The following is a 12,591-nucleotide window of genomic DNA, read 5'->3' as shown; positions in this document are numbered from 1 at the left end:
GCCCCAATTGTTAGCGTCCTTGGTGCCGTTCATATTGAAATCGACCCTGGTCCGACCCACCTCTCGACCTGGGTCGCAAAGCCAAGTCGGTCAACGCGGGTTAACCCTTTCAGACACCCAATCAACCCTGGTTGAGTCCTCGGTGTCAAAGGGCTATCTGGAGCTACGAAACATAATATACTGCTATTCATTTTCTGTCTTATTCTGTATGATTACTCTTGATTGATGCAATACAAATAATAAAGCTACATATGAAACAGCTGTTTTTATACCTTAGTCTATTTCTGAACATTATCTTTTAGATTCAGTCAATCCACAGCTTTGTAAAGACACTTGACAGTTCAGATGGAGGTACAAATTTTATTGGCAAAGAAAGTGTATAAAAGTCATCCAAACTGTAGAAAAACATTGTTCGAGTAACAAAAGTTGGTCCGGTTGTCGGAGCATCATGCAACCTGAAAATCACAGTAATGAAAATACACTCTTGAGTACCAGTTTCTGGGTTGATATAAAAGGACTATTATTAAAGGGGACCTGTGTGTTATATAGTTTTTTGTGCATTTAAAAAGGTCTGCAAAATTACAAAGCCCAAAGTCCACGCCAAAGGGAGTGAAGCCTGGTTTATACTCGCTTGAGAAAACCGTGGCGCGAGCCTCCATAGATGGCGTGCGCACTACGAGCATGCACAGAGGTGAAAAAAAGCAAAAAGTGAACGAGTGGTACCAGAAATGAAAGTAGGCTGCCTGGCAACAGCAGTAAACACTAAACACTGACGTACGTACCGCCAGATGTTGCATTTGTGTACTGTAATTAGTACTGTCGGTTACCTCCCAGTCAAAATGACTTTCTGTCTCTCGGTGCTTCCCCTCGGGTCGCCGCTCTTTCCATGAAACCTTTTTTATTTTAGCTTTTACAAAACAATCTCTCATATTCTTTCAAAGCAAAAAGCCTCTTCTTTCCCCAGTGTGTTGCCTGTTTTATGTATTACGTATTTAATGTCATTTGACGTCCCTGTGGTCTCTCAATGAAACGTTGTAGAGATGCAGGTGAACCTTCCCTCAAAGGCGTCCATGTCCATGTTGTAGTTACAAAAATTCAGAGATGCGCAACAAACCACCACGACGACTTGCGGAATTTTCTGGCGGGCGCACCTTGCGCCCGGCTTCACTACGGCGACCATAAACCAGGCTTTACTCTCTCCCACAGAAACACTGCTCCTGAACTGCCTGAATCGCCTTGATTGAAGTCATACCTTTTCTTCTGTAACGTGGTGATGTCACCATGCAACACATTTGCGTGATACCTGCCTAGCGGCTAGTTTGGCACGCCCTCAAACAAAGCTACTTAGAGCGGAGCTGGAGCAGAGTCCGAAGAGTTTGGTTCGGTTGACCAATCACACTACAATCATCTACTGTTGGATGTTACTACTAACCAGAAATCAGTTTAGAAAAGTACCACAACATGTAGCAACAGAACGCTGCATCTATCTTCATAAAGTGCAGCAGTAACTCAGTACCATCAGGAATATAGTGGTTCTAATATTGCATTTGGTATTCTTGGTATCGTATTCATTTCAGAAACACTTTGGTTGTGACAGAAGCAGCTTCATGCAGAGGCGCTGAAGGTACCATGGAAGCCATAAGCCATGTTGACGGGCACGCTGGCTCTTGCCAGCTCTTCAAATGTCTTTGCATCCAACACCAGGAGGAATGCTCCTTTATCCTGGAGAGAAAAGTTTGGTGGAATTACGATCAAAAAGGACTAAAACTATTTATGAAGCAATTAAAATGGGACTGTTCAATGGCATGCTGTTCTTTATATATAAAAAAAGAATGGATAAATAAATGAGTCATTTAAAAAAAAAAATCAATGTAGGAAATTGAATTTGCCGTATTAGAAAATATTTTGAATCGGCTCTGCACACTCTCAAAGTCTGTCAGACTCTCAGTGCTGATTGACAGACTATAACAAACTGCTGCCGGTCACGACACAATGTTGTTTTAATTTTAGCTTTAATTCTCCTTCGATATTAGATTTGCTTTTTGTCTGCATTTCATGCCCTTTGCTCTGTCTGTTATTTGATTATTTGTCTTTTATTGTGAAGCACTTTGAAAGGCTGCTCTCGACATGTGCTTTATAAATAAGCTTACTTGACATGCTTTACAGAAACAGCATAGTTAAGAGAAGAGAGGAAGTTAATAAGACATGTTGTTGGGAAGGAGCACAACAGCTCATGATGCCCTCACGCTCTTCTACATGCCTCTTCAAATGGAAAAATTAGGATTTAAGTTTAAGTTTGTAATATGCAGAACTAACTCAAGACGTCTGCTCACATTGTAGTTCACATTAAAGTTAAGTTGACACACTAAAATGAAGCGAGCTCAGGGTCTCCTTGCTAACAGGCCTGCTGCCTGGTGGTAACTAAAACTCAAGAATGCAACTGTTGCGCTAAAGTGGCCCGTTATTAAACTGATGTAACTCAGGAATGACCAGCACTTTTACTACTAAACCTCTGACAAAATATTTAAGTTCTCGTCTTGTGTGCTCTCCTACAGTTCCTGTACATCTTCACAAACGACGTCTTACCTGTGAGGGGGTGAGAACCACAGAGAGGATGACGCCGTCGTCCTCGTCCACGGCATTAGGTGACGGCACAAACGCCGGCTCTGACGGGAAGGTACCCTTCTGGTACCAAACCTGAGGTCACACACACACAGGTATATCACATTCACAAATAGAAGCTTTCAGTATTTAACCTTTACGATTTACTCATTTTAAGAGTAGTTAGTGCAGATTATTATACTTCAATTAAACAATTATGTAACCGTGTTACAGACGCGCCGGTCCAGAGGATAGCATGTCAGTGTCACGTTTTACCTCGCCGATGCGTGACTATTACACACCTGTGTGAAGGTGCAGTGGCCTACCAGCAGGGGGCAACAAAACCACTCACTTAGTTTCAGAAAAAATGTCATGGATGGTCTTAAAATAAGTACAATATGTACGGAAACAACGTGACATCACTACGGAAAAACGTCGCAAATGTCAATGTACAAAACATTTTCAGTACAGACTACATGTCATGCCTAAAGCAAGAAGAGCGTTCTTATTACAGTACACGCTTTTTTTGCCTTACGCATTATCGTGTTATTTACACACCTTTTCGTGCGACCGGACTGCACACACACACACACACACACACCAACCTTGAGCTTCTTGTCCTTCAGGTCCATCTTGAGCAGAGAGTCTCCCACCAGGTGTCTGAAGCCACAGCCGTAGAAGTAACGGTATGGTCGCGTGTTGTATTTCGCGTAGTTGATCTGAGGGAACTCCAGGCCGCCGTACTCGTGGAGGTCATCTCCGTGGAGATCCTCGCTTTGGCAGAACACCTGTTGACACAGTGCGGATCAACGGTCTACTGTCATTTATAATCAACAGAGCTTTTACTACGGTCCTCCATGAGTTCACATTGGATTTGTTCTAACACACTTCATCACACCATTACGAGGTGGAAATGGCGACTGTAGTTGTATCTCTGGGACTGTGTTCACTGTGACACATTTTAAATAAGTCAATCATTGTAGAAACCATTTAGAAGAATATGAAGAATTGAATTGCTTTGTCCTCCTCCATATATACAAGCTACCTATGAAAATAAATCACAGACTTCAGTATTATATTTCTATATTAAGCAATCCCATTACTGTTACATATTTAGTGGTTACTTCATGGCACGTAAGTAGGTTTATTTTTCCCCATTCTACAACAGATTTCAGTGCCTACTGTAGTATTACTGTGTTTTTACTTAAAGGAGCAATATGTAGCACTGACAGCTAGCTTCTTAAAATGGGTACTGCAGTCCAAATTCAAAACACTGGAGCCGTGGCTAGTCCGGTGTGGCTGATAGCAGTTAGCGTGTGCTGGCATCACGGCGTTTTCAGGTCGGGTAGAATCTAACGTTAGTGTTATTTCTGTTGAGCCAGTTCGTTTGCTTGCTTCCATGGCTGCAGAAGGCTGTGTTAGCGTGCCTATTTGTTTGATATGTGGCAACGGGGTGTCTGAATGGACCATGGACGGGATCACACCGGCCAAAACAAATACAGACGTTCCAGACCGGAATGGAAATTTCAAATGAGAAAATGCTGGCTGTAGCATCGTTGTCGGAGATGCCAGTATATCTCAACTGTTTCCTTAATCTCTGACGACATATCATGGTCATTTTATGATTTATTACAGTAAATATATTACACATTGGTCTTTTAAGTAAGACTTGTAACAGTGTGTTGTAGTTTGTGCAGCACAATATGAGCCGTCAGGACACATGAACACACTCACCTTATTTTCGCTGACTTTGACACACGTTGCCTCACTGGAGGGCCGCTTGTTCAGGTTCTGGTTTAGTGGCGTTTCACTGGTCACGTCAAGGGGCAGAACGAAACGTCGAGGGAACACCCTGCACATGGTGTTGTATACCTGGGAATGACATCATACAGGAAGAATGCAGTATGGGTACAATTTAGAGATTCCTTTCTTACAGTATGTCTTGTTGTCAGTACACTTGAAAACATGATTGATTATTTGATAAACTATGGACAGACTTTCAAGCTGACAGACAAGCTTTCTTCCTGAAGTACTTTGCAATAATTTATTGCAAAGGAAGAAAATTAACGAAGCCCATGATGCCCTGAGGAGTTATTTATTACTCAAGAGGAGTATGAGATTATCTCTTATGTAATTATATACTGACCTCATCTAATGCCTCTCCCGACTTGCGTAAGTTCTGGATGAGGTAGTTGTTGATGGCTTGGCCGTCGTCTGAGCAGCACATGTCCAGCATCAAGAATCCATCTTCCTCGAAGGCGTTGATCTGATGGTAGGTGGAGATGGCCTTGGTGTGGTACTTCACTTGGCTCACCTGCGGTACACGATACACGATTAGATGATGATTTATTTCCCCCCACCAGAATTATCCATCGAGTTTCCTACATTAAACAGTCACATCTCACCTTGCCCGTACGCTTGTCGACGAGATGGAAGACGGTCTCCTTAGTAGGATCCCAGTAGATGCCGTCGCTCAGAGCCTTCCCCCTCAGCTTGCACGTGACTATCTTCAGCAGGTCCATCTTAATTGGCTGCTCGATGAACACCACGTAGTTCTCAGACATGGCTGGGAGAGGGAGAAGGGTGTTACTGGGCTCCGTAGCATGAACGATACAGACACCACTATTGAATGATATATCGGCTACTGTCGGCTTACCAAAGCTGTGGTAGTAGGAGGGATGGGACTTGTCTTCAGGCACAATAGAGCAGAGTACTTGGGCTCCTTGAAGGGTGTCTTTGCCATCAGTCTTCTTGGGAGGCACTTTGATGATGTTGTACAGGGATCCTGGAATTTTTTATATTTTGAAAGAGGACATGTTATGCTTATTTTCAGGTGCATACTTATATTTTGGGTTTCTACTAGAACATGTTTACATGCTTTAATGTTCAAAAAAACGCTTTACTTTTCTCATACCGGCTGTGCTGCAGCATCTCTTTTCCCCCTGTGTCTGAGCTTGTGTTGATTTACAGTATGTAAACCTTAATGTGGACGATGGGACTAACCGTGACTTCCATAGGAGTTGCCCATATTGTAGGCGGTACCGTCAGGTTCATAGTGTGGGTGGGCAGTGGCTCCATTTACAGCAATGAACTTGCTCCAGTCTACCTACAAAACATAGCGGAGAAAGACGGCGAGATGATGATTATGTCTGATATAACTGGACTACAAGACAGAATACAGATATGTGTATACTGTATGTATCCATATTAACATCTGTTACTCCATGACGATCGTGATGGTACCTTTTCCAATGTTTCTAAGGTCTCTGGGTTCACTCTATGCATGAAATTAGTCTCCGTGCTGACGTAGTAGTCTCCCTTGTATTTCACGAAGCTCACACTGGCATTGTCCGTGGGCACTGTAACAGAGAGATAACAGGATTATTGGCCTAGGAAGGAAAAACTTGTTGCTGCTTTCAGTCACACCGAGAAGTCCGGCAGGAATGTGAAACACTTGGTACAGAAAATGTCCCCTCTGGTTCCCTGCGGCAGCACATGTTATGTAACCTTTCGTTAACACAGTACTCTAGAGGCTGCCCCCCCTGGCCTCAGGACATGTTGAGCAAAAACAGAGTTTGTAAAAACACCTGACGTAGATTTTTCCTCTGGCTCTCTTGTTCCTTCTCAAGTTAATTTATACCTCAGAGTAATTTAGAAAGAAAGTGAAGCAACATTCTTGTGTAACACTACAGTTGATCGGCACAAGCCGTCTCCTTTGTCATATTATCCGTTTATATTTTACTCTTCCTTGCCCTTCTGATTCAGTCTACTCACCCAACATCTCAAAGCGAGACAGGAACCGCTGGAAGAAGTTCTTACAGGGGTCTGGCATGGCGAGGGTACCGAATTCGGATATCACGATGCGGTCCTTTTCACTGTTGTTTTTGTAGGCGTCGCTGTGCAGGAAGCGACTCATGTACGTCACCTGACCTTTGGTGATCTTGAACTGGTGCAGCATGGCCATCCCATCAAACCAGTGGTTGTAACTGTGATGAAAAACACACTTAAAGCTTCAGTAGGCAGAAAGTCATTGGGCAAAAATTCCATAATAACCTTTCAGCATATTGTAATTCAAGTGCTCTGAGAGAAATCTAGCCCGTGACGGAAGACTTTGGCCAATCACAGGTCATTTCAGAGAGAGAGCGTTCCCATTGGTTGTTCATTCAACGGCAGCTGTCAATCACTCGCAAACTCCGATCAAACGGTCAAACTAGGCAGCGCTGATCAAATATGAATCAATATTCTGTTACTGTAATGCCTATTTCTCTCCTCAACTGTTTTCAGAAACATCTTGTAGTGTACTGTTTAGCTGTAAAATGAGACAGTTTGCTCCGGCTGGTGGGCGGTGCTTGGTATTTTCTCAACTGATCTCAACATGGCTGCTGGGTCAAAAACTGTGTGGGTGATTGACAGCTGCTCAGAGACGGCAAGGCTCCAGCTCAGCTCTGATTGGTTGTTTTCCTCCGGTCTGTGAAATCTTGCAGATGCCATCAGAAGCACCGGAGGACACAGAGGAACTTGATTTTTTTCAGATTACCTGTCTCATGCAGTACTGTCAGGATATAGTGATATGGCTTTTTAAATCATATGCTCTAATTCTACCCACTGCTGCTTTAATCACATCTATCTGGAAACTTTTTGTGTGTGTGTGTTGTGCAGCAACAGAAGCGCATTGAGGTGCTTCCAACTCACTGCGTATTTCCAAACTCGAACTTTCCAGGGCCGTTGCGAAGGAGGTTTCCATTGATCCAAGAGGGAATGGTGCCTTTTACGTCAGTGGAGATCGGCTCGGGGGTCTCTTCTACGGAGCGGACCAGAGGTTCGATTGTCTCCAGTCCCTTCAGCGCCGAGGCGAGACACTCCTTGGCCTTCTCGTTGGCAACAGGCTTGGCATGATCTGTAGGAACTACACATACACACAATATCATGCCAAGCCACCAGGCTTAGCATGATACATGATACTGGCTATCATTTGACTGCCAAACTATTATGTAACAATGATAATTGGTGCCTGGGCGGATAACACATGATGCATGTGACCGCACTCTACAACCAAACAAGTTAGTCTTCTTTCTGTCCCTCCCTCCACCAGCAAACAAGCTGAACTCCCTGAACTTCAACTTAACTGATTTTGTGCCTGTCTGGATACCAGACTGTTCTGCCTATTGTACTGTAGTCATGATTATCATCTCTTATTTTGAAGAGACACAAAGGTCAGTTTTGAAATGTCTGTGCAGATCGTGAACACACTCTGTCCTAACTGACATTGGTCAACTAGGTCAACACAGTAACTTTGTGTTGTTTGTCTAAAAGCTATTCAACACAGAAGACTACTACTCCCTCCCCTTATTCAATTTGAGCGAAAGGTCCTGTGAATTTTCTTCCTACTTTCAAAATAGAAGCTGTATTGTCTGCATTATCTTAAAAATCTCAATCCATTATTAACAAAAAAAAAATAAAATTATAATTTATAATTTAATTTATAATCTGTTATTAAAAGTACTACATAGAGGATGAAACACTGATGAAAAGGCTGTTGGTACGGTAACTTAAATTATTTAGTTAAATTTGGTAAAAGAAGAAGGTGTGCACACAAAGTGTAGCCTGCAATAGCAACTGCCCAATGTCAAGAACACCCCCTCCCCCACTCATTAATGTGTTTTACTCACTTTACTTCACTGCCATTCTGCACAGTGAAGCAAAGTGACAATTAGTTGAAACCGAGGCAAAGTGGAGGAAGTCTTGCATCACCCTGAAGGGGTTTATTTCACAACCATGACCCGCTAGCTGTACATCATCCCGCTTATTACACGGCTACTTACTGAAGAAATCAATACTTTGACACGAAAATGAGAACTGCACCCATAGCAACGGTCTGTTATACATAGCAACGGTCTGCTATAAAGAAATAACAGAACGCTGTGATTGACCAATCAGAATCGAGTATTCAACAAAAGGGGAACACCCCCTAAATTAAGAATTCCAATACGATATTTCCATGGCCTAGGGAATTTCAAACAATATTTGTGAACATGAGCTACTCTTTCTCAAAGCCAGAAAACAGATAAGTAAGTCTCAAACGTGTGAATTTGTGATGTCATCGGTTATAAAGTCTGGAGCTGCTCCATAGACGATGAATGGGAGACTGATTTTGTATATATTGCTCCTATTTTTATATTTCCTTATAGTTAATTGTTCTTATTTTGTTTCACTTTGTTTAGCTCTTTTTTACTGTGTTAGCTGATGCTTCTTGTTTTTTGCACTATCTCCTTTGCTGCTGTACACTGTAAATTCCCCCACTGTGGGACTAATAAAGAAATATCTTATCTGATCTTATCTTATCTTCCCCTGGGTGCTCTCAGTGTCATCTAGAACATCTCTCCCTATTCATTGTCGATGGAGCAGCTCCACAGTTTATACGCTATGACATCACAAGTTTGAGTTTTAGCACTCAGTTTTGGGATTTGGGAGAGTTGTTCATGTTTACTAATATTTTTGGACCATAGGTATCACCTGTAGGAATTTTGAAAATGGGCGTAGCTCCCCTTTAATATTTTTTTTTTTGTGGAAAAATTAAGGGAGAGTATTTCTTTAGGTCTTAAAATATGTTTGGAGTGGAAGCTCTTAACAATATGAGTTGGAACCATAATAATAATAGTTTGTTTTATTGATGCATGCAGTTTTGGCCTTGAACACTGGGTGGAGAATTGATGTGGAAGTGCTCTCAGTTTAATGAGAATCAGGTGGGAAGCAAACAGCTTTTTGACCGTATAAGGTGTTGGCTTGGATATATATGCAGAGATCATAAAAATATGCAGATATGTGCATTATTCTATAGTGAGATATGTCCTCTCAGTGGCTTATAGATATTGGTATTTTTGTTGTTAAAAGCCACTACAGTATGCATTGCTTATATAGGCTGTATATACATTGCGATTTACAAAATATTGCTATTGCATATGCTACATTTACTTTGCAACAGAAATATTACTGCAGTTTTGTGCCTATTTGAAAGAGCAGCAGTAGACTGAGAGGATGCAACCGGACACCGCATCGCACCGCACCGGGGCAGGAACAGTATGTCCTGCCAACATGACTGCACAGCATCGCAGCAGCAGTCTAATCAGATACAGACATAATAAAGTAACAACCCTTATTTTATTAATATGCAAACCTGCAAAATGAGGTTTGAGCTATAACAGTGTAATATGCATTTAAAGTGTTTCCTGCATGGGTTTTTAAAAACGTCCCAGCGCTGCAATAAACTGCCAGCAGGTGAATAAACTGCATAATAATAATTATGATAATAATAATAATAAATAGACAGAATAAGATATGCACATAATAGAGGATGCTTACTTGGACTCTCGAACTTCACAGGAGGCATGTCAGCTGTCAGAGTGGATGATGTATAACTGCTGCTCTCTGCAGGACTTTATAACTGCGCACCACGGAAGAGCTGCACCAGCAGGCCTATACATCAGAGCGGCACATCCGGGTCCTTCACTGCACGACCGCGCCTCCCTCCACACTCCCACTCCTGGTAGAGTGCACTGAGTTTGTAGTCACACTGAAGGGATTTATTTCACAACAACAACAACAACAATAATAATAATAATAATAATAATAATAATAAATTGGACTTATATATCGCCTTTCAAGAAACCCAAGGATGCTTTACAAAGAGGGCACACAAAATCATACTGATAAATAATCAGAGGAAAAAAACAATGGCCCGCTAGCTGTACATTATCCCATTTATTACACGGCTACTTACTTAAAGGGACTGTTTGTAAGAATCAGAAATGCTTGTTAACAGCGACACCTGTGGCCGTTAAGTCAACGAAAGTCAGCGTCCTGTTGCTCGCGCTTGCTCGCTCTACATAGACATGAACGAGCATCGCTCGAAACAGTGAGGCGACACACGTCAGCTAAAACCACAATATCACTCTATATTTCAGCTGCTTGGCAGTAATGTTAGCTGACCAGACGAAGGTCTCTCCATGAATCACTGCTGATCCTAGTGTTGGCTTTTCCTGCCTCAGCCTCCCGACCGCGGTCGGAGGGAACAGGGGAAACACCGGAGTTTTGGTCGGAGACGATAACGTTTCTCTCTGCGGAGCCCCGTCACTTCACAAGACACGGGAAACCTCTGTTGGTCTGGGGGAGCTGCAGCAGTTATTAGTGCACAAACGTTCATTGTACATTCACTAGATATTCTCAGAGCTACTAACTCTTCTGCAGTGTGGAGTGAGCGTGCATGCACGTGAGGTGGAGTGAAATAGCAAGAACGAGCGCGGTGTGTGAGTGAAAGCAGGCAGAGGAGCAGAGTACAGCAGAGACTCCGGTCCTGGAGACCAAAGCTACGGTCTCCCCCGCGACCTCCGACCGCGGCCAACACTGTTTAACAGACGGGCTTCACTAGATAGAACTTTGCAGTTTGGGTGTTTCCGTGTAGTTTGTGTTGGAGTCTGAGTCTGAACAGCGTAGCCACACGCGCATGGGACACCGACCCGGATTGATTTATACATGTAAGAAGTTACATAATATAAAAAATCTCACTTTTTTATAAAATGTCCCCTTTAACAGAAAATGTTCCCATATACTCAGAACATTCCCCTGCATGCTCTCAGTATCATCTAGAACATCTGGAACATAGGGTACTTGGCTATATATCATGACTGCACATCCTTTTGGGGAGAAGAAAACAGAAGATCCCTTATAGACTTCGGCATAATTCCAATCCGCCCCCTCTACCCTCCCACTCCGTGGTGGAGTGAACTCCGTTACATCACAGCAGCAACTTTGGGACGAACTTCTCTCTCTCCGGCAAGGAAATAAATCTCAGAATCAGAAATACTTTATTGATCCCCGGGGGGAAATTGAGATATTGAAATGGGTTGAAATATTCCCTTTCAGACAGACGGCCCTGAAGACAAGCTTCTCCCATGTGCCAAGTTCACTTTTGAGGGCACACAGGCACAGATTTGTAAGAGCAGATGTCTTCTGGAAGTATTTTGATTGTAGTGACTTTTAACAAACAAATACCAATATCTATAAGCCACTGTGGGGCGAACGGGAGAACTTGTTTGGACGTGTGCTCTAAAAGCAAACCAATGTTATTTGAGCATGCAAGAGGAGTGTAACCACATTTCTGAATCCCCCTGAGGGAAAACTTAAATTTAGAGCACACTCAGCTTTGTTAGTACTTTCAAAATAAATGCTGGGACAGTGGTGTATTTAACCACCGGATGAAGAATGAGCAGTATGTTATGGAGCCTCTGAAGTCCAGAAATGTGATATTTTTATCCTGTGTGAACAAGTCATCTTGTGTGTACAAAAATAACTTGAGTTCCCGGCTCTCAAATCAGATATTTGCACATAATTTGTCAAGAATCTTCATGCTGTCGAAAGATTAGAAAAAAAAACATAAATGAATTTTATTTTGTGTAGCAGGAACGTTTTTTCTTGTATCTCATCTACACATCCCTGTACTCTCTACACTGTGGAGGTAATGCCACCTCCTACTACTACTTAATGTTTTAAATATACTTTATTGCAGGAGTCCAGGAATTAACATACATTTACATTTGCTTACATATGATGTTGTTCATATTTTTATCATTCCTACAACGTTTATATATTTTATAGTGAACAAATAAAAAATTATAGTAAATTAGAAGAAATATAGAAAATATTAACTGGTATAAAAACAAGGAAAGGAATAAGGACTTAAAACAAAACAAAAAAAAAATAGGAAAAAAAAAAATAAAAAAAATAAAAACACCTCCTACTTCCTGATATTTGAATATGTATTATTGATTATCACACATTAACCTTCACTGTCTGTTTGCAATGATGCAATGATGTCTCTTTATGCAACAGTGGAAAGTTCCTGTCTGTGTGCTCTTCGTCTCATGTAGTGGGAACGTACTGAGTGTTGACTTTTACTGGGACACTGTTTGAGTAAAACAACTCCTTATCTGTGCA

At 42.0% G+C, this 12,591-nt stretch overlaps 1 protein-coding gene across 3 annotated transcripts; it reads right to left on the bottom strand.

Moving 5' to 3' along the window:
• Positions 1-345: 345 nt before the first annotated feature.
• LOC119475334 (beta,beta-carotene 9',10'-oxygenase-like) lies at positions 346-10,095 on the bottom strand. 3 transcript variants are annotated; one of them, XM_037747928.1, is made up of 12 exons: positions 9,961-10,095; positions 7,294-7,498; positions 6,376-6,587; positions 5,845-5,960; positions 5,605-5,707; positions 5,258-5,386; positions 5,007-5,167; positions 4,748-4,915; positions 4,336-4,473; positions 3,207-3,389; positions 2,587-2,697; positions 346-1,722 (listed from the first exon to the last, which is right to left on the bottom strand). In XM_037747928.1, the coding sequence occupies exons 1-12, from the start codon at positions 9,986-9,988 to the stop codon at positions 1,606-1,608; spliced, it is 1,671 nt and encodes a 556-aa protein (XP_037603856.1). In that variant the 5' UTR covers positions 9,989-10,095; the 3' UTR covers positions 346-1,605. The 3 variants fall into 3 exon arrangements, with proteins under 3 accessions (XP_037603856.1, XP_037603854.1, XP_037603855.1); XM_037747926.1 differs by having other exon boundaries at positions 7,294-7,543; positions 9,961-10,071; XM_037747927.1 differs by lacking the exon at positions 9,961-10,095 and having other exon boundaries at positions 347-1,722; positions 7,294-7,559.
• Positions 10,096-12,591: the final 2,496 nt, after the last annotated feature.

The sequence above is a fragment of the Sebastes umbrosus genome, chromosome 17 (genome assembly GCF_015220745.1).
Source record: "Sebastes umbrosus isolate fSebUmb1 chromosome 17, fSebUmb1.pri, whole genome shotgun sequence".
NCBI lineage: Eukaryota > Metazoa > Chordata > Actinopteri > Perciformes > Sebastidae > Sebastes > Sebastes umbrosus.
This window is presented reverse-complemented; position numbering and strand designations above follow the sequence as displayed.